The 24,830-nt window shown below is 39.6% G+C and overlaps 1 protein-coding gene across 4 annotated transcripts in view; it reads right to left on the minus strand.

The window, feature by feature from the left end:
- DGKI (diacylglycerol kinase iota) overlaps positions 1–24,830 on the minus strand; it is a 205,171-nt gene that overhangs the window by 23,953 nt on the left and 156,388 nt on the right. For all 4 annotated transcript variants that reach the window (XM_039708217.1, XM_039708216.1, XM_039708215.1 and 1 more), the window contains one exon: positions 9,204–9,229. In XM_039708217.1, coding sequence (XP_039564151.1) covers positions 9,204–9,229 — 26 coding nt within the window. The remainder of the gene's footprint in view (positions 1–9,203; positions 9,230–24,830) is intronic.

A 24,830-nucleotide genomic window follows, 5' to 3' on the forward strand; every position in this document is an offset into this window, starting at 1 on the left:
TGTGGAGTGCCCAGAATCTGAGTGTCAGTGTTCACCACCTTCTCCTGCTAGAGTGCTCAGGGGAACTCTTAAGGAATACTTTATAAAATACTGCCTCATTCAAACCTTGTAGAGCTGATAATGGAGAAGAAACAATAGGAGAAGTTGATGTCATCAGATTTTTGTGAGTTATTAAACTTGGACTATCATTAGCTTCCAGAACATTTCCAACCCTTTATTGCTGTTTTAATCTTTGTGTAATTCATAGAGTCAGAAATTTAAAGTAATTACTGCTTTACATATTGAGAAGTTAAAAGCTGACCCTGATTAGAAAAGTACTTTTACACAGTTGGAGTCTTCTGAGCTGTTCATCAGCATTACAGAAAAGATAACAAAATAAGCTCTTGGGGTTTATTTTTCACCAGTTTTACAGAAATCAATAAGTTCTATTTCAATCACTCCAAAAGCTATGCCCTCAAAAGACTGGAGCCCATTCAGAAATGCACTATTTTCTCCATAAACAACAATTTGTTTATAAAAGGTTTGTGACAAACTGACAGTAATATAACTTACCCAGAAATGTACAGAATGGATTTTTTTCTACTCTAGCCATGATCTTCAGCCTTGACCTGCAGATGAAAGGTGTGGGGAGTACCACAGAGAATTTCTTTGTGGATTTACTTCCCTTCTGAGAGAACTGTGAGAAACAGGCACCTAAGATACAGAGCAGTGAATTCATTTGGTATTTCTGAAGGGCCTGACAGTCTCATAGAACAATTTTAGGGATCCATGAAGAGAAGTTGCAAATCTTTGAACTTGAGCTTTTACAAAAACTTTACCTCTTTCCAACATTTTATCTGCTTTTAAAGTTACAGAAAGAAATACAAACCACCTACAAAATACACATGCCAAACTGTCTACATAGCTGAGAAATTAAATTACAAAACTAATAATGCTTTGTTGGAATGACTGTGAGCTCACAGGTCTTTGATCTACAGACAATCTCAAGTCTCACCAAAGCTGATGATGATTAAATATTTCCTTTGAAGATAAGCTGAGTGAAAGGAGCAATTAAATTTTTCTTCATGTATTTTATGCACCTGCAAGTAGTGGAAGTGACAACTGAAAACTATGAAAAAAATTAAACAGAAGATAAACCTTTCAGGTTAAGGGGTTTTCTAGATGCTGGCCAAAAAAAAATCCAGAAATAAATGGTAAAACCACTTCTGCTCTATTCACTGAAATATATTCATAGACATTCATTGACATATATTCACTATGTGTCACTTCTATATTCATTGAATTCACTAAATATAGTGAATATATTCACTGAATATAGTGAATATATTCACTGAAATATTCACTCATTCCATTCACAGGGAAGGGAAAAAGGTTCCTGAACTTGCTTAAGGAGCCTGAAGACTGCAGAAGAAGCATGATGGAAATATGACAGCAAAAAATAGATGCAGTTTAAAGGTTTCCTGCCTAAATCATAATATCCCTTGTGCTGAATAAAACAAAGACTCACCGATTTTTAATTTTTTTTTTCCAAAGTATATCTGTTTGTTTCCACTTTCTTAAAGAAACAGGTGTTAAACAAGGGTTCTCCACAGGTTTTCAGATTCAGAAAGGTCTTGGGCTTCTTATGGAACCTAAAGGCAATGCCACCAGTCTAGGCAAGTCACAAGAGTCTGCTGTGAGGCACTATTTCCATGAAAGACAACAAAATAAATAGACTGAGAGCTCAAAATACTCCCAAGAGACCAAGAAAACTGAGAGTGCAGCAACCTACTGCAACCAAGAGCTCAGCAGCACATCAGCTGAGCAGCAGCCAGGCACACACACCTGTTCAGCATCCTTCATACCTCACACAGTACTTTCAGCTATTTCGTCTGGACAGGAAAACCTCCATAAGCAAATGTCCTCTTGTGGTTTGAGAGAGACACTTTTGAAGTCTGCTGGCCCTCTGGATCAGTCATGCCTCAACAACATCTATTTCTAGGATTGGACAAAGAGGTAGAAAACCCTTCAAAATATTTGAGGGCTGTCCTTTAGTTACAAAAGCACTGCATCCCATGCAGATTTAGAGAACTGACACAGTCTTGATTGCACCCGTTTGCCTAATTTAACTAAATTTAACATGTAAAAAAATCAATCCTTACTCAGGTGGCTAAAAATATGCATTATGAGCGCTTACCTTTTAAGAATTTACAATTTCAAACAACAACACCAAAATACTGGAAAGAGAGAAGGGGAAGGGAAGGCAAAAATAGCCACACATGCTTGCTAAAGGGAAAGAAAGGCTAAATTCTCACTTACACAGAAGTCCCTTCATACAACTCTGGAAGGATAAAGAGGCTTTCAAGCAGATGTAAATTACACTCAAGCTGCCTTTAAAGCCCCATTTTCACTCAGACTATTTTAAAGCTACTTTGATGCCAATTAGAGTCCAACCTGAATTGTTTATGTGGCACTAGTGCAGAGCTGAGAGTGCAGTTAATAGTTAGGAGTGAAAGTATTCATACCCTAATGTTGAACTTTTGCTGCAAGATCATTTAACTCAGACTTACAAAAGGAAAAGGTAAAAAAAGTACTTCCTTTGTAAATAGTTCATAGCCCCAAAGAACAGTCACAGATAAACTAAGCACCATCTGGCTCACGTCATCACTTTTTTGCCTTCCTTTTCCTTTCCACCATTCTTATTTTTAAACCAAGACAACAATTTATGTCATTCTCAGGAGTGATGCAGTGGAAGAAAATCCTGTCTGTGATGAAGTGACAACACGGCAGGGAAGTCTTTGGCTGACTAATACAGTAATTTTGTCAATAGAGTGGCACTACCCTGGCAGAAAGAGAATTCTAGGTAAAATAATTAAGCGGTGGTTTATTTTTAATTTGAAAATAAATAGGACAGCAAAAAGGAAGCATTGTGGGCCACACTGTTCCTCCTCTCTGGCTTTGTGGACCATTCCCATCACAGACACTCTTAGCACACTCCTTTCAGGATTTTGCCACTGCAGCCCTGGCTGCAGTGCCTTTTCCCGGCAATATCTAAGCAACACTTCCTCATAAAGCTAGGGCTTCACAGGAGGACTACATCATCCAAAATTCAGTTCAAGAATTTTTTTCTATCCAAGTTCTTCAGTGGGTGAAGTGATTGCCACTCTTACCTGACCATGAGCAACCTCCATCAGAAAAGAAAAAACAGCAGCAAAGTAGTTTGCAAGGTTACCCAGAGCTTCTGCTTGAAAACCAGCACTCTGATTCACACAACATATTCCTTGTTCATACTTCCTCCAGATGAGGAAAGGATAATGGCAGTGGACATCGTGAAACAAATATTTTTTTCTGTTTTCATCTATTACTTATCCAAATGTCCACATCTGCCAGACATCTCCCTCTCAGATGCCTGCTGACCCCTCAGACTGCCTGGATATGATGAGAGGGTGGATGTAGGCACCTTTTAAAGGTTTCATCCAGAAAGGACCTCCCTCAGCCCTAGACCTGTGCTTTCACAGAGTGCTTTCTCTTGACAGGGGGACCCTGTGTCTGCATCAATACCAGCCTCTGCTGAACTGAGAAACAAGTGTACCAACCCAGAGCAGATCCTCAAGGCATCATTGGCTCAGCCACAGACACTTTCAAAACACTGTCCAGGAGGGCTTTCTTCCCAAAGTGGTTAATTAATCAAAATAAACACCTGCAGTCAGGAGCCTCCCTCCAGCCCCTCCCATACTCTCTTTAATTTGCACAGAGAAAGCATTCCAAGACATCTCAGTTTGTTGCTGGGTAAACAGCAGCATCACCATGAAGAATACAGCATCTCCTCTCTCTCTTTTGAAGGCCTCTGATGTACAGAATAGCCATTTGGTTTTTTATCTTTATTTTTTTTAACTCTACCAGCACTGAGATGTTTGGATTCATCAGCAGCACCCTGTTCATCCTTTTCATCAGTATGGCAGACTGCTTCAAAACTCTAGAGAACATCCCTTTTCAGACTGTGACTCACAAGATTAGTGGAGAGTGGCTCCAGAAAGAAGAAAGGAGGCCAAGAGAGTGAAGTCTGCATTCCCACAGGCCACCATGGGCAACAGGAAATCCCATCTATTAGAGGTTCCAGGAAGCGTTATTCCTTCTTGTGCTATTTTCTGGGACTCCTGCAACCATCTTCCTCCTTGCCTGTGTTTAGATTTCCTCTCTTTAATGGAGCTGAAGCAAATGCCAGAGTGGACAGGGCATTCCAAAGCAGGAACAGAACTGCATAGCAAAGCATTTTCCTGTGTGGGATGGAGCCACCACTGCTTTCCATGCACACACTTGATCAGTTCTTTCCTTATAACTCACATAGCAGCTCTCTCTATTCAGAGGGATCTCCAGAGACAGAATTACACCTCCCACCTAAAACTTCCAGTTTGAGCCCATGCCAAGCAATCCCTGTGGAAATTTTTTTCTAATAGAGACTAATTTAGAAGTCACCATTATAAACTCACTTTACTTCTAATGCACTCCTGGCTCTACAAAAATCCCTCCTAGGTGTAGGATATCCAGGCTAGATGACTCCAAGTCATGGAGTGACTCCATGGCATGGAACCAGCATCTGGCAGAATCTGAAAGACCTTTGAGTGTTGCTATTTGTCTTTTCAAGCAGAAGCCCCATCCTTTATCTTAATCTCTTGTACAATATTATTACTTTGTAATAACTAACTGTCTTCAAAATTGCTCCACTGAATGTATTTCCCTCTTGTCTTAATTTCTCATTCGTCCCCTATTCCCTCATGAATTTTGAATCTATTACATACAAAATGCCCAAAACCACAAACCCTAAATCACGGAAATTATGCTGATGCAGCAAAACCACATCTGCTGGAAGCAAACTAGGCAGAAAGCCCAATCTCATTGGTTTTTAGAGAAATGAGTAGGAGAGCAGTGGCATAAATATTTGAAACCTTTTGTCTCCCAATCAGAATACAACTCAGGTGTGTAAGGATTAAGCTCTGGTTGACTGCTACTTGAGGTGCATTAGTATAGCTACTTAAAACTGAATAATTCCATCAAAGGCAAGGTTCCTCTGTTTGAAGTCAGACACAAGATTATTGAGCAGCATCAGCTCCAAGTTGCCATGACATGGATATCACACCAATGTCCCTACACCGTTAATAGAAACACTCAAGAATTTGCTGGGACTTTTTTTTTCAGAATACTTGGAATGGAAATAAGGTCATTTCCTTTAAGGTCATTTCCTTCAATTGCTCATGTGATGATGAGGAATCAACTCAAACATACAAGGTAAGAAAAGAATAGTAGAAAGAACCTAACTTTGGCCAGATGAAACCACAAATATGAATTTTTAATACAGATTTCTGCAGGGTGGCTGTAAATAGGAGTGGGCAAGGCATGATCCAGTGTGCACACAAAATACAGCGCAGCTCTGACAGGTGCTGGGTGAATGAAGGGTTTGGTAAACCTCAACTATTAACCTAACCATAACCAGACAACAAGTGTGCACTGGATAACCAGGCAATGACTATGTAGGGGCAACACGATGTATTAGAAGTCTGCATTCCCATCACACAATGCATGCAATAACCTCCAACTGTGTCAGACCTCGTGCGCATATCACCAGGACTTTTTATACAGCAAAAATGTAGCAGGTGATACCCTTCACTAAAAGATGACTTGTCTGGCCCTCCATCATGACATCTACCAGGTCTTCATGGGTCTGACACTTGCCCATTGTTGAGTCTCATCTAACCCCAAAACCCAAAGAAAACCACTGTCTTCCAATGCTGCAGGGCATGGAGCTGCAACAAGGAGTACCTGACTGGACAGGTCCTTCTTCAGAGTCATCAATCCCCTATCTAAACTGGTATGCTTAAAGATTTACTTGATTTGTATTATTTTGTCAATCAGAACATTTGAGGATTAGGGGTTTTGTCTACTCCTTTTGTTTATTAAAAAAAATAAGGGAAAAAAACAAAAAACTGATGGATTTCACTCTTTAGCTATCTATTTCCTAGCTACCTGTACCAAGAACAAAGACACAACCTTAAGAGGCATTGGGTATTTTTTCTTTTGAAATTTGGGATTTTCTAGAAGTGCTCTTTCCCTTTTTGTGCCAATTAAAATGGGCCTGTTTTGTAACTGATAAAGGTGCCTCTTACACGTGTCCACAACAAGGAGCATTGTGTGCAGTTACAATTGTTCAATAGATGCCCAGTCCCAGACAGATGGTGCTTTATCTTCACCCTCTTGTCAAGACAGCATAATGCATTGTCCTGTCAGGGATTAATGGAAGTGCCACTCACATTAGAGGCTAATTCTCGTACAAGTCTGTTAGAACACTACAGATGCTACAGCTACAGTTTCCCACTGTGATTGTACCAGTCTATCCACACTGGAGCAGAAGCAGGACATCCAGAAACCAAGGTGAGGAGCACAATGTAAAAATATACACAAAATGCAACCTTGTGGTCAATGGGAATGAATAATTTAAAAAGCAAGAAGAGGATGATAATAAAAATTCCACAGAGAAACAGTAGAAGAAAAAGTGACAACTGAATATTAAAGCAGACAAAACAAAGATTGAGAACCAAAAGGGAGGTTAAACCAAAAGATCCAACACAACAGAGAAAGAGCCTTTTCTCAGTAATGATCAACATATCACATCATCAGAAAATCAGCACTAGAATGGTGTCCATAATAGGGAAGAACAGCTGCAATACAGGGCAGAATGTAGGTACAGTGAAGGTACATTATCTTCCCTCACTATGTAGCCCAAAGCATTATTGTCTTATTAAAAAAAAAAAAAAAAAAAAAAAAAAAAGAAAAAAGAAAAAAAAAGTAAATATTTAAAAAAAAAAATAGGTACACAGTTGAGTACTGATTATTAATGAACATATAAGTCTCAAAACTGATTTCAAGATACATACTCCAAGAACAATATGCCAGGAGACATCTGCATAAACACTATAAAAGACAGGCAATTTAGAGATAAGTTTTTGGAGCTCTCATGGACCCTCTTTTTTGTTTAGATAAGATATTTGAGATCTAAGGCTAATTTGAGATGCCTCCACACATGCAGTCTCAGTAGACTGAGAACCTTCTAGAATCTAAAGAGCTTATGCTGCAGCACTTTTATCCCATTTTCCTTTTTGTACTGTGCCCATTTACCATGGTCTGTAGGTGGCATAGTGGGATAGAGGAAATCCAAGTATTGGACCCTTCTTTCTGAAAAGTCACTGGAGAATGGGAAATCTTTTGTGCTTGAGAGAAGCTCCTACATATTTATAGGGATAACAAACCTAGTTAGAAACTCCATGGTCACAAAACTCCTAATAACTGGCACTATCATGTCACTAATTGGTCAAGGCCTTTCACTCTGTATTTCAGAAGAGGCTGCTTGTGAGATAAAGGAAAGAAAGGCAAGGAAGAAGAGGCTATTCAGAGATGTTGATCAAACCTGAAAAGCCAAACCACGGCAGCAGATGGTGGATGGCAAACAGGAAGGTCTTGTCAAAAACTCGAATAGAATAAAAATAGTGGATAGAAGAAAAGCATTCTGACAGCATCAAATACCAGCCTTTAAAGATACATAAGAAAATGCATATACACCGTCTGCAGCTCCACTAATAGATAAAGATGAAGCAATACAGTAAAAGCAAGGGAAATTAAATAGCAAGAACAGCTCATCACTAACAAGTTTATGCACTGAGAGACAGCTTGAATCCAGGTCCTGAAATAGTATATTAGACTATAACGATTTCAAATCTCTTCTGAGAGTTGGAGACATGAGGTATACTGTTAACTTCTCACAATCCTGTACTGAATATTAGAAGATGTGGTCATGGTAAAAAGCAGATGAACTATTAAACAGGAAAACTCCATCTGGTTCACAAAATCAGTGAGCTGTAAATCATAAAAATCTAATAGAGCACACCAGGAAATTAAGCCTGTATGCTTCTGCCAGTCTCATACTTTTATTTGTCACAGGATCTGCTGCTACCAGACACTAGGAATGGACTAGATGGGCAAGATATACCTTTGGTCTTGCATGTTTGTTCACTTTTATGGCTTTCTTTACAACTTTTGTTACTGAGAAAGGACTCACCAAGGAGATGGAAGAGAGTTTATTAATGACAATATGTTTGACATCCATTATAGTGGACTGAAAACCTTGGCTGAGCCAAGGACAATGTAGGTTGATACCTAACTAGTCACTCCACACTCCAAGTGAACATAGTTCAGTGACACACTTCCAGGGTCAAACCTCCTTACACCTCCAATTGCAACAGTCCTTACTATTCCCATCGGACATTTCTTGAGTAATGCTTATGGTATTGGCCAGAAAACATTCTGATTGTGTGACTGCATACAAATTGGATGCCAGAAGAAAATAGATATTTCTTTTTTGGACCAAAAGAGTATTCCCAGTTCAGAGCCACACGATGAACTTTCTCTTCTCAGTCAGTCTCCCTTTTTTTGTTCCTCATTCCTTATGTTCCTCTGGCAGTGCAATTACCACCCCTTCATAGTATGTTTCTGGATTTCACTACCAGTGCAGCCATATATTGATATACTGTAGATGGACTTAAGTTTGCCACTTTATTAAGCAGCTGGTCATCACATAGTCCCTCTTTAGGCCATAGGGAAAGAACAGATCCTTCAAGTCTCCCTCACAGCAAGCATATTGCCATAACCTGCAAATCCTGCTACTCAAGCCATGAGATTTTTCCGTGTAGAAGACCCTAGCTGCCCTAAATTCCATACTGTCCTACTAAACTGACTTTACTGGTAACGTGTTATAATGCGTGTTTAAGCCTTTAAAACACAATGTGTTCTCCTCTCAGTGACAAAGATGCTGCCCTGTGAGAGTCACAAAAGATGTGCTTATCTTTACAAAAACATGTATCGTTCTTTAAGCCACACATTTTTCACAGGTGAAGCTCTATTCAGGTGGATGAATAAACTGCAAACTCTTGCAGTAGTTCAATTTGATTAAGCAAGATTCATTTTACAAATAATTCAACAACTTCTGTCAGTCCCAATTAAACTAACTAAATGATCAAGCACTTAATGTCTAGGGGTGAACAAAGTTTCATCAACATCAAAGTTTCATTTTTATAAAAAAACATCTTTCTCCACCACAACTGTGTTAAAACAGAGTTACTCACTAGTCTTTGGTCTCATTTTTAATATGCTGTAAGTATCTATAAAACAGATCTTACCTTGATCTTCTGAAGAAACCGGTGACCTGGAATAAAACAACAAAATCCGATCAATCTTGGGTAAAAGGAAGGTCACAAATAAAGTTTAGTCTCATTCTGGTGAATAGGATATGGAGTAATTTAAAATTTTTGTTCTTTATTCCTTAGAAGAGAGGACTGAAAGGCATCTGACAAAAAAAAAAAAAAAAAAAAAAAAAAAAAAAAGGTAGAACTGAACAGGTCATCTAGCAGCAGATTCTGCAGGCCAGAGTGACCATATGGAGCCATCTCTGGAGGGCTGCTGCAAAGACTGTCTGTAGAAACTTGGCAGAAACTCATCTGCTGCTGCCACTGCCAGGAGAAAACCTCACAACTAGGGGTAGTCAAGGAAATTACATCTTGGTAGGAGCTCACAGTCATTACAGTGGTCATTTTTTTGCCATAAATCAATGTAGCGGTTAGCATAAAACAGTAATCATAATTAATAACAACTCATGCCATCTTCACAAAAGTGACACAACAGATTAAAAAAAAATGTCTGGACAGATGTAAGTACAGAAAAAAGCAACATACCAGCTGTTACACAAGAGTAATGGGATACCCTAACCAGTGGATTAGGACTCTGATAAAACCCCAAGAGAGAGAAGGGTTATGAAACACAAGCGACCTCTCAGCATCACTTCTAATCAAGAGAAGAACCTCAGTGAATTCCAGGGATTTGTGTCATAGTTCCCATCACAAAGGATCACACTCCTGATAGTTTTGGTAACCACCCGGAACACAAGAACCTGGAAGTACTGGCCCTCCATTTTTCCCTTTGCTGCAGTAACGTGGCTTAGCAAAATTGAGGCTAACCATGGAGCTGAATCTGGGATATAGCTTCATTATTCAGACCAGACTGACAGCACAGAGTCCAGAGGACTGGACCATTCCTCAGCACTTCCCCAGCACAGGTTTCAATTGCATACACAGGCTTCCCACCAAAGAGTTTGTTCCTGTAGAGAGTAGGGCAACCCATGTTTCCTTTCCAAGATATTTAATTTCACAACAATGTACAAAAATAACAAATTAGAAAAGATTTTTAAATGTTATTGTTGCCAGCAAAGAGATCAAAGACAACATAAGAAAGGCAGCCACAGAGGGGTGAAGGGAAAAGAAGAAACAAAGGGGAAAAGTGTACATGTATATTTAACTGAGTCAGCAGGGGCTGAGGGCTGGAGAGGGGAAAAGAAGTGAAGCAACCCTGGGTTAGAGGAATAAAGGAGCTGAGGAAGAAGCCATGATCTCATTTCATAACAAGGGTTTGAAAATTAAGGTTGAGGGATTATAGAACATCAGAGGCAGATATGCAAATATGTAGATACAAACAGGAAAAATTGAAAGAAAAGAAGGAAGCTTTCCTGCCAAAGTATGTAAAATTTTGCTATAAAATAGAGAGAGATTTGCAAATAAAGAGAGGAAAGAGTTACAGCACAGCTGAAGCAATGGTCACTGTGAAAGGAAAAAAATTTGATTGCTTAATTAGGATTCTGGCTGCACAAGAAGCCAATGTGTCTGTATGGATCAGAATTAATTAATCCTCTACTCCCATTAAAGGCTCTGATTGCTGCTGAACATCCTAAGTATGTATCCTGCTCTGCTGCCAGCCAGGCCAGCTCTGCCCACACCCTTCAGCCATGTGTGTGGAATACAGCAGGAATGCAGGTAACCAAAAGGCTCCACTGGAGCTGTCCTGCTTTGACCAGTTAGTTACAGACTTTTCCCCTCAACTCCTAGCAGAATCACTTCTGAAGATCAAAACCCACTGCATTTTCTACAAGGTTAAACAAATCAGAATGGGTCATATAAAGAGGTGAAAGTGTTTTAGATACTTGAAAATATTTTTACACGCAAGAGTCATGCAAGGTTCCTTGGCTCACATGTTCTGACTCTCCTTCCATTACTAGTGCAGTATTCCACTGCATCAGCAGAATTTAGTCCTTTGTTTTGTTCCTTAATTGCCCAGTTTCATCACCTTTCAGTTCTTTATTTGAAACAATAAAGTAAACAATGCAGATTATCCTATAATTTGGCTCTTCTTTGTGCTTGGTTAAACAGATGTCATTAGTTCCTTAAAGCATCAACAACAGAAGAGATGTTATTACAATATCAATGCCTTCTCAATTAAAACATTGATTGAAGGGGAGGATGAAAAATATGTTTACTCATATTTTGTGTGCCTAAAATTATTACATATTTTTCAAATTATTACTGCCTTTTTACTTTGTTGTGTGTCTCAAATACAATGTTTGCATGAAATTTAACATTACACTGATGCTACTACCAATGCTTTTATTTGAAAGGATCCATCAAGTAACTGTGCAGCCTGGCATCCTGAGAAAATAAGGTTTATATAACCTTATTTATACCAGTTTCATCAGGTATATATCAGTATCTTGATGTGTACACATGCACCTCTCTGTCTCACTCTGATAAACTCTGGGCTTGTAGGCTCATTTCATCCCTTGTTAATTGACAGAGAGTCAATTCCTGCTTTCACACACCACGAAACAAAATAGCACAAGCTCAACTTTTCTGTGTAGCAGCAAAGCCACAAAGGAAGGTTTTGAATATCCCAGCCACAGGAAAAGCCTCAATGAGAGCTTCCACCACTGGAGATACCAAAGGCTCAACCACAATAAACTGGGCTTCCTTTGTTCCACTACTGACATGAAGAATTTTGGCAGAGTGGAGAGGACTTTCAGCATCCTCCTACAATTCCAGGCCATACAATTTAGCAAGGGGGAGGGAGGCTTTCCTAACTGCTCAAGTCCTCTCCTAACTACACCAAGGGGAGGCTTGTTTGTAGCTGTGATGGAAGGAAGTGAGGCTGCAGAAACCCCCACACTAAATAGAATTGGGCATTTTGTGCACTGACCCGGCCACCCCATGTTCATGGCAGGCTCTAAGGGAGGAAAGAGAGAAAGCCTAATGACCTGCTCTAAACCACATCCACTCACTCCACAGCCACAGGGGCTTTCCTGAGAGGACAAAAAAATCCAGTAGATGCTCATATTTCCGGTCACACATCTTTCTCTCAGGTCTGTAAGAAGTGTGAGAGATAGACTGTGGCAGCACTGGTCACCAGACAGGTGTTCCAAGAAGGGAGGATTCTCATCTGCTAGCATTCACACAGGAACCATCTGTCTAATGCCTGTCAGCTACCCTCCCAGTATGATCCTGGCTATGTGTTTCACTGTCATAAAGAAGCCAGTTATCATCTTCACAGCCTCCATGCCTTAAAAAAAATTAGAGACAAGTCAGACATACTTCAGGAAAACTAATATACTGTCAAGATCTGTGGTCTCACCTGGGTCAAAACACTTTGCCAAATGACATCTTGAAGGCATTTTCATTTGGTTAAACAAAACAGAAAAAATCTTCAGGAAGAGGTTCAGGCACTGCAATATCCTGTCCTTGGACATTTCAGAATGGAATAACTTTTTTCTTTATATGTATATATATATATACACATCAACTGGTTTTTTCTTCTGGTTTTATCTTGGTATAAAATTAAATTGTAGAAAGAAAGGGTCATCATCTCCCCAAGAGAGTAAAGGCAGGCCAGATTATCTGTGACTGACTACATTTCCAGAGTCATGAGATTCAATTATCTCTTCTACCAACAGTGATGTTTATTTTCCCATGCATAAATGAAACTGTGGAGCCTGATTTCACATATTTTCACCAAAGGCTTTAATCTGACTTTCTCCCTGCTCTGGTTTTGCAAATAGCTATTGTTGTAGCAGATAGTTTGAGCAAAGACATATTTCTGTGATAGGAAAGAGGATCAGAAGGGACGAGGAGGAAAAGCACATTGTCAAGAAAGGTCTTTTCATCTCTGTTTGCTTTGCATGCTGCTCCTTGACCTCCTTTCTTACAGGTCCTGCAGCAGTCTTCTCCTGTTGCAGAGTGGCAAACTCAACCCAGAGGGATAGCACAACTTGCAAGCCTCAGCCTGCAAGGGGGAGCTGTGCAAGGTCTGTTCCACCACCCCTTTTGCAAGCAAAACAGTACCCTTTGGGCTTAGCAAAAAATCCTCAAGCTTCTTCCAGAAATCAAGGTGCATATCTTTAGAAATGCATAAAAAAGGCCATAAAATGGTGTAAAAAAAAAAAAAAAGCCTGATCATGCATATACTAGATGCATCCAGCAAATGTGAGTACTTACAATATTGAAGGCATGAGACCTGCCCACCTGAAACCACAAAAAGCCTCCAAGTTCACTGTCTGATCAAAAGCTCAGTGGAATTTTCCCACTCACTCTTGAAGGGTTTGGATAAATTGCTGGAGAAATCTAATCCTCAGTGTAGACAAGTCAACCTTCAGTATCATACAAACCTCTCTCAAAGAGCCAAACAGTCACAGCTGTTTCCAAGTGCACAGTCCAATGTGCAAGAACTAAGTTTGTTCAGACTAGATGGGTGGAAGAAGGAATATTCATTTCTAAGGACGGAAGTGCAGGGAATATCACAATTTTGAGCCTACTCAACTGAGACTTAGGAACCTAGAGATATACTGCCAGACTCCAGGAGATTAATTCTAACAAAATTTCAGCAAAAGAGTACATTATTCATGAAGACAAAAGCCTCTGGAGAAACAAATTTGGAGTTGATGTAAAGCAGCTATTTTAATCAATAAACCTGTAGCAGAAACTATCTGCACCAGACCTATTTAAAACCAGCCATTTAATATTTAAAGGCCAAATAACAATCTCTATGCAGCAATTCTACTGGGGTTTATGACCATTCCACTTTTTTTCCTGCTTAAGGAATGTATTTCTGCAAACTTTTTAATTCAGTCTGACAACAGCTGCCTGTGACAAGGGGAAAGCAAGAGCTGTCAAATTAAACCCATTCCTTCTCATTTTGAGAGTGCATCTCTTCAGAACCAAAAGTGGCATCCCTGTTGGGATTTATTCACATATCCTCTGATTGCAAATGAAGAAAAATTTTAGCACATCAAGTATTTTTAAAATATAGGTGAGGAAATCCTCTCATTCAGCAATTTGTATCAATACCCCTGTAACTGCGAGTCCCCTGCAGTCCCAGCTGCAAACAGTACATAATTTTATTGGTAGAAAGGCAGAAATGCTTGCTTTCCTGATCCCTGAGCAGATAATGCTCAGTCTGGGCATGGCACTTGATGAAGAAATAAAAGCCTAAGAATTTCTGAGAGCTTCCCCACACTTCCACTTTGATCCTATACATTCCCAGTCATAGTGACCATCAGAGGCTGGAGAAGTACAGCAAGTTAGCAAGTCCAGCAAAGGCAAATGCATAGTCCTGCACTTCAGGAGGAGTAAACCTTTGCAAAAAGACGGGCTGGGGGTCTGACACCTGAGAAGAAGCTTTTCAGAAAGGATGCCTGATGTTAGCAGAGTACAAGTTGAAAATCTGTCAGCAGAGTTCCCTGCAATGGAAATGACCAAAGACAGCTGTATTTGCTAGAGCAGAGTCATAAAGCAGGTGGAAGTGATTTTTGACCCTCTACTCCATGCTTGGGAGACTTGAGAACAAGACAGATGTTGACAAATTGGACTGAGTTCCAGAAAGGGCTGCAGAGATGCTGTGGGCATAGGAGGACAGGCTGTGGAATCTGGGTTTGTTCAGTAAGAAGAGAAGGTTTGGGCAAAATCTAATTGCTGCCTTCAACTACTTAACAGGAAAGGATAGAGAAAACAGTGTCTGCATGAAGAAAGGAGCAACAATCACAAGCTGGCACATGGGAAATTCAGATGGGATGTTAAGGAAAAAAATGTCTATCCACATGGATGATCAAAGAGAAGAACAAGCTGTGTAAAGAGATTGTTGAATCTCTAGTTTTGCAGATATTCAAAACTCATCTGGAAAAGGCTCTGAACTTCATCTAGCTGGATCTATCCTGAAGATTTGTATTAGATGACCTTCAGAGTTCTTCCCAACCCAAGTTTTTCTGCAATTCTCAAAGTATTTCTACAAAGCTTTCTGGTTTTACTAGCCCATTTTTCCTGTCATTCTTTCCTCCCAAATATTTCTCACAGACAATGACCATACTGCCTCACACACATGGGAAAATGCTAACCAGCAAAGCCCCCTGAATATGAGAAATTTCATTCAAGTTATTTATTATTTTGAATAAATCTCTTTGGACATGTCCTGTAACCTGCAATGACCATCTAGAGACAAACACTAGAGATCTTATCCTTTCTTAATCCTGCTAAAGGACAAGATCAGTATTCCTTCTAGCATCTCTGTAACTTCTGATGCCTCACATTGTAGCTTTTATATTTTTCAGATTCTGTACTGCTTTAGAGTGTACTTCTGAGTTTCATATTAAGGAATGGTAAGCTCTCTTCACAGAGTAGGGAGACAAAATAATTCCTTTCCTAGCTTAGGACCAAAGACAACTGATCAAAATCTTAGGCCCAAGAACTTAAACAACGTGGATTGAAGAGAGAAAAACAAGAAAGATGGGACTTCATATCTTAAAGGTGTAATTGGACAATTAACTCCAATATGCTAATGGACCAGAACTTATAAAAATGCAAGACCCCCCTGACTGGTTGTCCATTTTTATCACCATTTTGGGTTCATATTTGGTGTAGCCCTGGCTGGGCACTTGTGCTGCCCAAGATGTACCTATTGAGGCCTCCTAATAAATACCTACTTTCTTTTTTAGTTCCATCTAGTCTCTGTTCTAAGTCAGCCTTCACAAGGCATCACTTCCTTCAGCAGTCTCCGTCTCCACCTGCACAGCAGTCACTGCCTCGGGCTATTCACGTGCAGTCCAACATACAGGAAAGTAATTGGTGCTTCTTAGGGAAACCAGGGCAGCTCAGATGTGTTCCATGCTGGTTCTCAGGCATGTCAGTGTCCCCTATATTGTCACATGCCTTTTTCCACTACTTCTTAACTTTTTATCTCTTACCTTTCCTCTGTCCACTCTAGAATGTTTTAATAAAGACTTGTAAGACCACAAAGCAGCTATACCTGAAGCTGCACTGACACCCAGAGGAGTTGTCTAGGAATTGCTGCTTTAAAAGGGAATAGAAGATTTTATTACAAAATCAGTTATAAGCCTCAACATGCCTATCATTAATTTTTTTAAAGGAGAAGAAAAGGTAGAAAAATGTTCTATAAAATTTATATTGGATAAGATAGTTCCACGTCAAAACATGACCTGAGCAAGCTGGCTTGGTATTTACTTAAAAAAGAAGGTATTTCCAAATGAGAAGCAAGATCACTGTAGAATAATCACAGTTTATTTGGATTCATTTTTTTGTTTTGTCTTTTTATAAATACTTGGCCTTTCTTTCTCTTATCATCACATGGCACTAAAATATCTCAGTGGAATGCAAGAGAATAATTTTGAAGAGGGTCCTATCCCAGCTTCTTTGAAATACTCTTCTTCCATTTCCAGACTTTAATTAAATCTTCAAATCCTCACTGACCTATGGAAAGTGAGATCTAAGGACATTATGTAATGCTTTAGTGAAACAATAACCTGGTTGTTTGACACAGGTTACTGTTAAGAAGACCTAGAACAGGAGCTAAAGTGGCTACATTTATGCATTTCCTCATCATTCTACATGAGAATAAAGGCATATCTATTAGGTAACAAAACATCTGGCTTTTCCTCAACAACAAATAGGTGCATTTTTACTTCTTCCAGGAAAAGATTAAAGCAGAGGTCACTTTGTTGGGACTTCAGCTTTATTTAACCCAGAGAAAGAAATTATTTTGCTAAGCAGAATGCCATGACAGCCCCATTTTGAGCACCTCAGGTGTAACCCGGTTCATAAGACACAGCTTCACTTGGACCTCAGGCTAGATGGAGGTGAAGCACATCAGCTGCTTTGTGTCTTGAGGTACTACCCAAATAATTTTAGACCACTTTGGGTTTCTAAAAAATCCAGAAGCTACCCTAAATGGTGTGTTTGTTACAATAACGCAAACTCGTCACTTTTGAGAAACAGCAATTTGTTCCTGAAACACATTAATCCCTCAGAAACAGATTCTTGTAATTATGTTTAAAAAGTCACCTGATTTCCACAAGTGCTAAGCACTAACAAACCCTCACTTTCCTGCTATCTTTTAAAAAATAATCCAAAAATTTAAAAATCACCTTAGTTAATATGCATAACACAGAGATCCTAGGCAGATCAGAACTGCTGAGAAGTTTACTCTCCTGCTATAGACTAATTGATGGAGAAAGAACTTCTATTGAGAGTTTCAGATATGATTTTTGTGCTGCACTTTTAGATGTCTGGCACAGAAACAGGAATCTAGGAGTCAGGGTTACACTGGCTCCAAGCCACCTCTGGCTCTCTGATTTCAACTCTTGGCATAATTTAGCCAGGTCCATCTGTCCCTGCTTGCCCATGGGTACCAGCACTGCCAGAACCTCAGCAAGGCTCTCTGTTATGGCCCTGCTCCCCGTGTATTTCCCTGCCTTGCAGACACCTCTGTGCCAGCACTGCTAAACAATCTCTGTCTCAGCTACCAAGACAAAGCTGTGGGGTTTAGTGGGCCTTTCCCAGTGCAGAGGAGCAGCAGGCAAGCAGGGACAGACGGAATGTTTTTAAGCTTTCAGAATTTTCTCTGCTCACCCGAGTCCTTTGGCAGGCGTGTTAAAGAGGCACTGTACCTCCTACACCCTGACATATAAGACCAGAGCCAGGGGACTCAGGCACTCACACTAGACATGGAAGGGAAAGGGCAGCTCCTGCAGAGCAGCCATGCCAAGACACACAGCCTGGGAAACAATAAACTTTCCAAGCAGCCCCAGTGAAAATTATCACATTTTATTCCATGAGTCAAGTGAGGGCTCATATCAGAATATCATCCCCAGCCTCACCAAACACTAATTTCTGCAGGTTTAAAATACCCCATTGCAAACCTCAAAAGATGACCTACTTTCACACAACTATCCTTTGTCTTTACCTTTTGTCACATGGTATTTTAGACATTTCCCAGGTTTCAGCCACAGCAGAAATACAAACATGATGATATCTAAAGAATTATTGAAAGGCTTGGCTTTTTAAAATTTAACACAGTCAACTCAGGTGAAGTAGTACTTCTGTGTGATATTTTAGAGCAGCTATTTTACCAAACTACAATTCTATTCTCTTTGAAAGCCTGTTAAACCAGAACTTAGGGATATGAACAGGAATGGAAATACAGTCTGAATGCATCTAATGAGATGTCCAGGTGTGAAAGCTTGAACACAGTGTATAGCCCAATGTGTGTGTAACACATGTACAGGGCTGTTTCTTACCCAAGCTCTGAAGCTCACTAGTTTTGGCTTTGATAAGACAGCTTGGTATACTGAGTGAGAACACATTAAGAACCAGTCTCCTCTCCAAGCAGATGGCAGCTCCTTATGGCAGGCACAGAGCACATGGCCACAGGCTTGCTATTCCTGTGCAATGCCCAGAAAACTAGGACTGGGAGGTTCGGTTTTTGTTGGTTTTGGTTGTTTTTTTCTTACTTCAACACTTACAAATGAGTAAGAGCACATAAATACAAACATAAATGTCTAAAACTACAAGGTACACAACTTTTCCAGCCTTGATTGGCTTTTAAGTCAGCCATACTGGAGAATATTTGACCTATATTTATAACAGTGCTTAAAGAATACCCAGAATAATATATCTTTCTGTCAATCATCTTTTATCACCCCAGTAAACCCATCCATCCCCTTTTCCACCACCTTTAATGTCACTGGGGACTTGTAGGTCTGTTGTTTCCAGTCCATAAAGCTGTAGAGAGAGATATTCACATTCTACAGTGGCATTGTCAGATCCACTGATGCTACCCTGCTCCTGCCAGGTACAGTTACCACATGTCCAATGCTTGCAGGGAAAGCAGTAGGCCCCAAAAATTAAATTATCAAATGTCATTTCCTTTTACCCAGACAAAAATAAAATGAGATTATGATAAGTCTTTCTCTTGATATATTCCTGCCTTCTTTGCTGTAAAGCTGTCTTCTCAGAGAAGATTCTGCTTTGAAAATCAAGGACTAAAGTAGGCAAGCAAGGATGTAAGCAAAAGGGGGAAAGAACACAGTTGTTAAAAAAAAAAGAGAGAGAAAACAGACTCTACTGCTTCAGTCTTGGCTATCAGCCAGAGAGTGGAAAGCAGATTAATAATTGTTATGGTGAACCACTTCAAGGGAACCAAGGTACCCAGCTATCTCTACTTTGCCAACATCATTTTTTTATCCTTTAAATGCACTCCAAAATAAAAACCTCTAACCCATGTGGAAAACTTGGGCTTTGCCCCTTTGTATACTGGAAATATTCAGAAGGCATTTTCAAACTAGGTAGTAGTTGACTTTTTAACATTCAGATAAGATGGTTTCTTTGTCAAGTACATGTGCATTCTGTTGCTTGAAGTTGCCCCAAGGAGAGGAGGAGAGCTGAACTGCTTGCATTTCCCTTTTGGAAAGTGGGATGCCAGTCAAGAAGCAAGATCTCTCTAAAGAAGCCAATTTGTAGTCTCATCGTGTGTGGGAGTGTTTTGCATGTCACTGTCTGTCAAAATAATTCGCCAGCAGGGTGAATTTCCTCAGCTGTGCATCAGGTGTTGAGATGCCACTAAAGTCATTAAGAGGGGGCAGCTTGGTGAGAAAAGAGGAAGCCATAATCACACCCAGTCCGCTCTGGGGAGCTAAATGCTGAATGCTGAAATGTATTGGTAATAAGTACTGAGAAGAAAAAGAACACTGTACAGGATACAGTACAGGATGTGCTCTGTTTCTGCCATCTATTGAAGGGGCGGATGTACAAGCCCACTTCACATGTACACACTGTTATTAAAACCCCTTTGCCTCAACAGCAGAGGCTGGAGACTTCATTCTTGAAGAAAACACACACTCTCTGCACAGCATTCACATATACAAATAAGGTTATAGACATGCACATCTAAACCAATTTCTGATTTCTTCTTTTCCCAATTATGGTTAACAAGAGCAGAAGGAAAAGTTGTGTCTTAAAGCTCACTATTACTGGGCTGGGGTTGTCAAGACGACATGTAGGTACCAATTACTAATCACTGTTGCAGAAAATTTTAAGTACTACCTATGAATTTTCTACAGCCTAGTTCTCTATAGATAAGGCCAGACTTGACAGTAGTGACATAAAAATTCTACTAATCAAAACACAGGCATAGATGATGAAATAAGGTTTTGCCTGTATGCAATCACTTAAAGGTAACACCAGAAGTTGCTGAAAGTTTGTTTTTAATAACTTCCAGAACCATCTGATTCTCACTGTTTGCAAAGGTCCTTCAGGTCCAGTGCATGCCATCATCATAAAGCCGTGGCTCATCCCCTGACCTACCAGGGCTTGTATGTGGCACCACTTTCCTTTGTCCTGCTTTTGTGCCTTCAGACACCAGAACTAAATGCCAGGATCTTTCCATGCCAGAACTATCCCTGAGATGGTACTATTCCAGCTGAAGTAGCTCAAAGCCTCTTGAATCCTGAGTTGAGAGCATCTGTTGTCATGTTTTACCCACTCAGAATAAACCAAGAGCATATCTCATGCAGGCCAGTCTTTGCAAAGGTATTTCAGTATGAACATTCCTCTCCATTCTTTCTTTTTAGCATTGTTTTCCTCTCCCAACTCTGCCTTTCATCTACAGCTGACTCAAGATGTGTCTATTAATCAGACATGGCCAGGAGTCCCTGAATAATTCTTGCATTTTTCCCCACTGAAAATCTCCCAAAACAATGAACATGGCTAAGATGAATATAGAGAGATTGTATTCACAACCAAAGCTTAAAATACATTACATTGTTTACCACATCTGTGCACTAGACTAAAAAATTTTAACAGGTGCCATCCTTGTCAAAGAATTCTTCATCAGTGGCAGTAAGGGGAGATTTACAGAGGAATTGAATAAGGTTTGCCTAATGGTGGATAAATTGTAGCTTCTATCTGGGATGTGTATAAAATTTTTAGTGTGACTGCTTCATGCTGACAAATAGCAAAAGCTTTAAAAATACAGAACGAGACCCCACACCAAAAGGCATCACTTTTTTCACACTCAGTCTCATGTAGGGAACTTGTTTTCCCTCTAAACAATTTCTTATTCTTTTGCTGTATTCTTATAATCTATTTTCCTTTGCTTTCTTTGAAGTTCTTTTCCTATTTAACAGACATTTACCTTCTTCTGAATAATGCTAAGTCTTCTTTACAACACTTTTCCCTCTTCTTTGGGTCTACATCTTCCTTTCCAGTGCCAACCCCATGTTTTTTACATCACTTTCCTAGCAAAAGGCAGAGTGCTTTAGGCAAATCTCTCATGCTCCACTTTTAGGTAGTGAGAAAGATGCTATTTGTAAAAGTATCCAAGACAACAGAAGAGAAAGAAAATGGAGAGCTAAGCAAAAAAAAGACACTGCACTCTGTTATAGTTGAATTCCATTATAAGTACTACATGGGAGTGTACAGTAATGGTAATGGTGATTTACACCTTCACTAAAATAAGATTTGTTTGAAAGCAATCAGTACTCATGGAGTCTCATCTGCAAAATGGAAAGCAATTCTTACAGGTATACAAATACCTGATTAAGACATACACACTTCACTCTTGCAGTATAATTTTATAAAGGGAGCTTGAACTAAATCTGAACCTGAAAATTAATTCAGATTTTGCTATCAAAAACACCAGGGTAGACAACTCTGCCTGTGGAGGAGCTGATGCTGAGTTTTCCAATACACTATTTTTCAGGCAAACCTTGGATTTTTCAAGTTCTTACCAACCTTTGAAATTTTAAAGATTCACTGTCATCAGGCAGTCCTTGCCTAGCACGTTCTGAATCTTTATTCTTTCTAAACTTCCACTAAATTAGCATTCTTTCTCCTTTAACATGCAAATTTGTATCCCTGATGTTCTTCTCATCTTGTAAGACATGAAGATTTCTCTTTAAAAAATACCCTAAACCACCTTGCAACATCTGTGTTGTCACACTGATTTCCTGGGCAACAATCAGATTCTTGTGGCTGAGTGAAACACTTGGCATTTAGCCTTTTTCTTCTTCCCTCTGAGAAACTAGGTTATTATAGCTTCATAAAGCAATGCCTGGATGGTATGACTAGCTAATTAATGTCTATTTAGTGGAAAGGGGTGCAGCCATCTTCCAGCACCTACAGGCATTTTTTTTCTTCCTCTCCCTAACAAGACCAGATGGCATCCTGGCCAACCTTCGCCCACCCTTCATAAGCCATGCACTTGATTCAGAAAATGCAGCCAGCAGCTTGGGAAACACATTACCATCACAGCTGGACAGATGCTAGAAAAGAGCTGGTTACTGCCCCGGATGGTGGGAAAATTAATTACTTCAATTAAAAGATGTAGATTAAACCTCTACCAAGATATAGTCACCTTTTCATCTCTGTATGCTGATGGGGTTTTTATTTTATCGAATTTTCCAGCTCTCATTATATAACAGGGTGACAACGAAGAAGATAAATATATGGCCAACAACAAACACACAGCAGGCTGTAAGGTCTTCTGCATCTCACTGTACTATTTAATCATAGGATGAAACCACTCATTTACAAAGGAAGGGTCCAATTTCCTGTATGAGTGCAGTCAGACCAGAATATTTATCTTTTTTCAAGATCAAACACCTCTAGTCCAAGTAAATTGTCTTCCCAATGTGTTTTTGTTTTTTTTAAACAGTGTTCATGCTAATTGATGTTTCTATTAAACTACAATCTACCCCAGCTCATGGCTACTGCATCAAGACACTGTTTCATGTTCTGTCCAACCCATCACAGATCAAAGATCTATCAAATAAGGAACAAAACATGAAATACTATTAACCAACCTCTACCTGAAAATAACATTAATTCAGTTAACTGAAAACAAAAACATCATTTTTCTCTCAGAAAGATCCCTGCCTCAAAACCATTATATTCATACTATGCTTTAACCAAACAAGCTTGTGATCAAAAGCAACACCTAACATTACAATTATTTTTAGATCAGGTATTCTGCTCTCTGTTTTCATTTATTGAAATAATATAAGGGATCATTCAACTTCAGATTTTAAGCTACATTCCTCACTTATCAGAAACACTTACTTTATCTTAAAGAAGTTTTATATAAATGTGAGTATATGTGAGTGTGTGTGTATATATATATATATATATATATATATATATGCAATTACAGACTTCTATATGAGTATATATAATGATGACAGATACACTCTAAGCATTCTGAAGCTATATTATGACCAGCTGTTGTCATAACCTGTTTAGGAGAAAAAATGACCAGAAAGCACTCCCAGTATGTCATCTATGACCCTTTCTCTCACACCAAGTCCCCTGTCATTTGCCCTAGGCTATAGGATAACACATTTTGAGCTGTACAATATTTCTGACTAGATAAACACGTTGGATGCTGATGACTCTTAGAAGATGCATGAGAACTCTGTGTACAGGAAGAATTGACTGCTCTGTTCTCTGTCATATTCCTGTTTAGGAATTTTGCTGAAATCCTTTTCTCAAGTTTTAATTGAAAAATAATTTCTGAAGTGACAAATCTCTGCAAAGAACCCGTGAGAAACTTCAGCTGCCAAAATATAATAATGCTTTCTAAAGTACTAATATTTTTCTTTCAAGTGCTATGTTAAAGATTTTTTTTTTGATTGCTAAGTCAAACAACCAGAAGCTCATCATACTGCAACCCTGTTGCACTCAAATGTTATGAAAACTTTTAGTCACATTGCCACTTTCTAGTTTCTTCTACTGGACTCTTGCCTCAGAGTTTAACTCAAAACCTTCTTGATATCCTCCTGTATATGCACTACACCGCCTCAAGATTTATTTCTTCCACACTGCCAAAACTGTGCACAGCATGCAAAATGATTCATGTCCTGCTAAGCATCTCTGACAGAGTCTCCCCATAGTATCCAGGTTCCTCAAGACCATGAAATTTACCCTCACTGTGCCCCTTTAAGGTGAGGGTGCACTATTATCAGTATTCTGCAGCTGGGAAAGCAGGCACAAACTTTCTATTCATTTTAGTCATACAACCTGAGGCAACAGAAATCCTATTTCTCAGTTTCCAGCCCTCCACACTCTTTCAAAATCTCCTTGTAGTGGTCCCCCAGTAACCAAACCTACTTCACAGTGGACATGCACAGAATGAGGAGCCCATGGTTAACTGGCCACTTGAGAAAAGTTGTTGTAAATCCTCACCTTTCAGAAATTCTGTCACAGATACTGAAAAGAGAAGCCAGTCCCACAGGGCATCATTCAGCTGTCTAAAATTTAATGATACCTTGCTGCCTCCACTGAGGTCCCCTGACTCGTTTACCATACACCTTCCACCTTGGTAGCAAGTGAAGCAGCGTCTAAACATATTTCAGAGCTTGCCCACCTTTGTAATAACCTGATTAAAGTCAGAATTCTGTATTCTGGAGAGAAACAGACAGAGACCCTTCCCCCATGCCCCTAGCCTGTCTCGCTCATCTCTTACCTATCTGTACCCCATGCCCTCCTCCTTTTCCCATTTTTACTCCCCAGACACCTGGTTATCCTCTGTGTCCAGAACAGCTCCCATCCTTTAACCCTGTTCCTCAAGCCCTGCACATGCTCCCTCTGTGCTTC

Source organism: Passer montanus, unplaced genomic scaffold, assembly GCF_014805655.1.
Source record: "Passer montanus isolate IOZ18808 unplaced genomic scaffold, ASM1480565v1 scaffold20, whole genome shotgun sequence".
In the NCBI taxonomy this organism is placed as follows: Eukaryota; Metazoa; Chordata; class Aves; order Passeriformes; family Passeridae; genus Passer; species Passer montanus.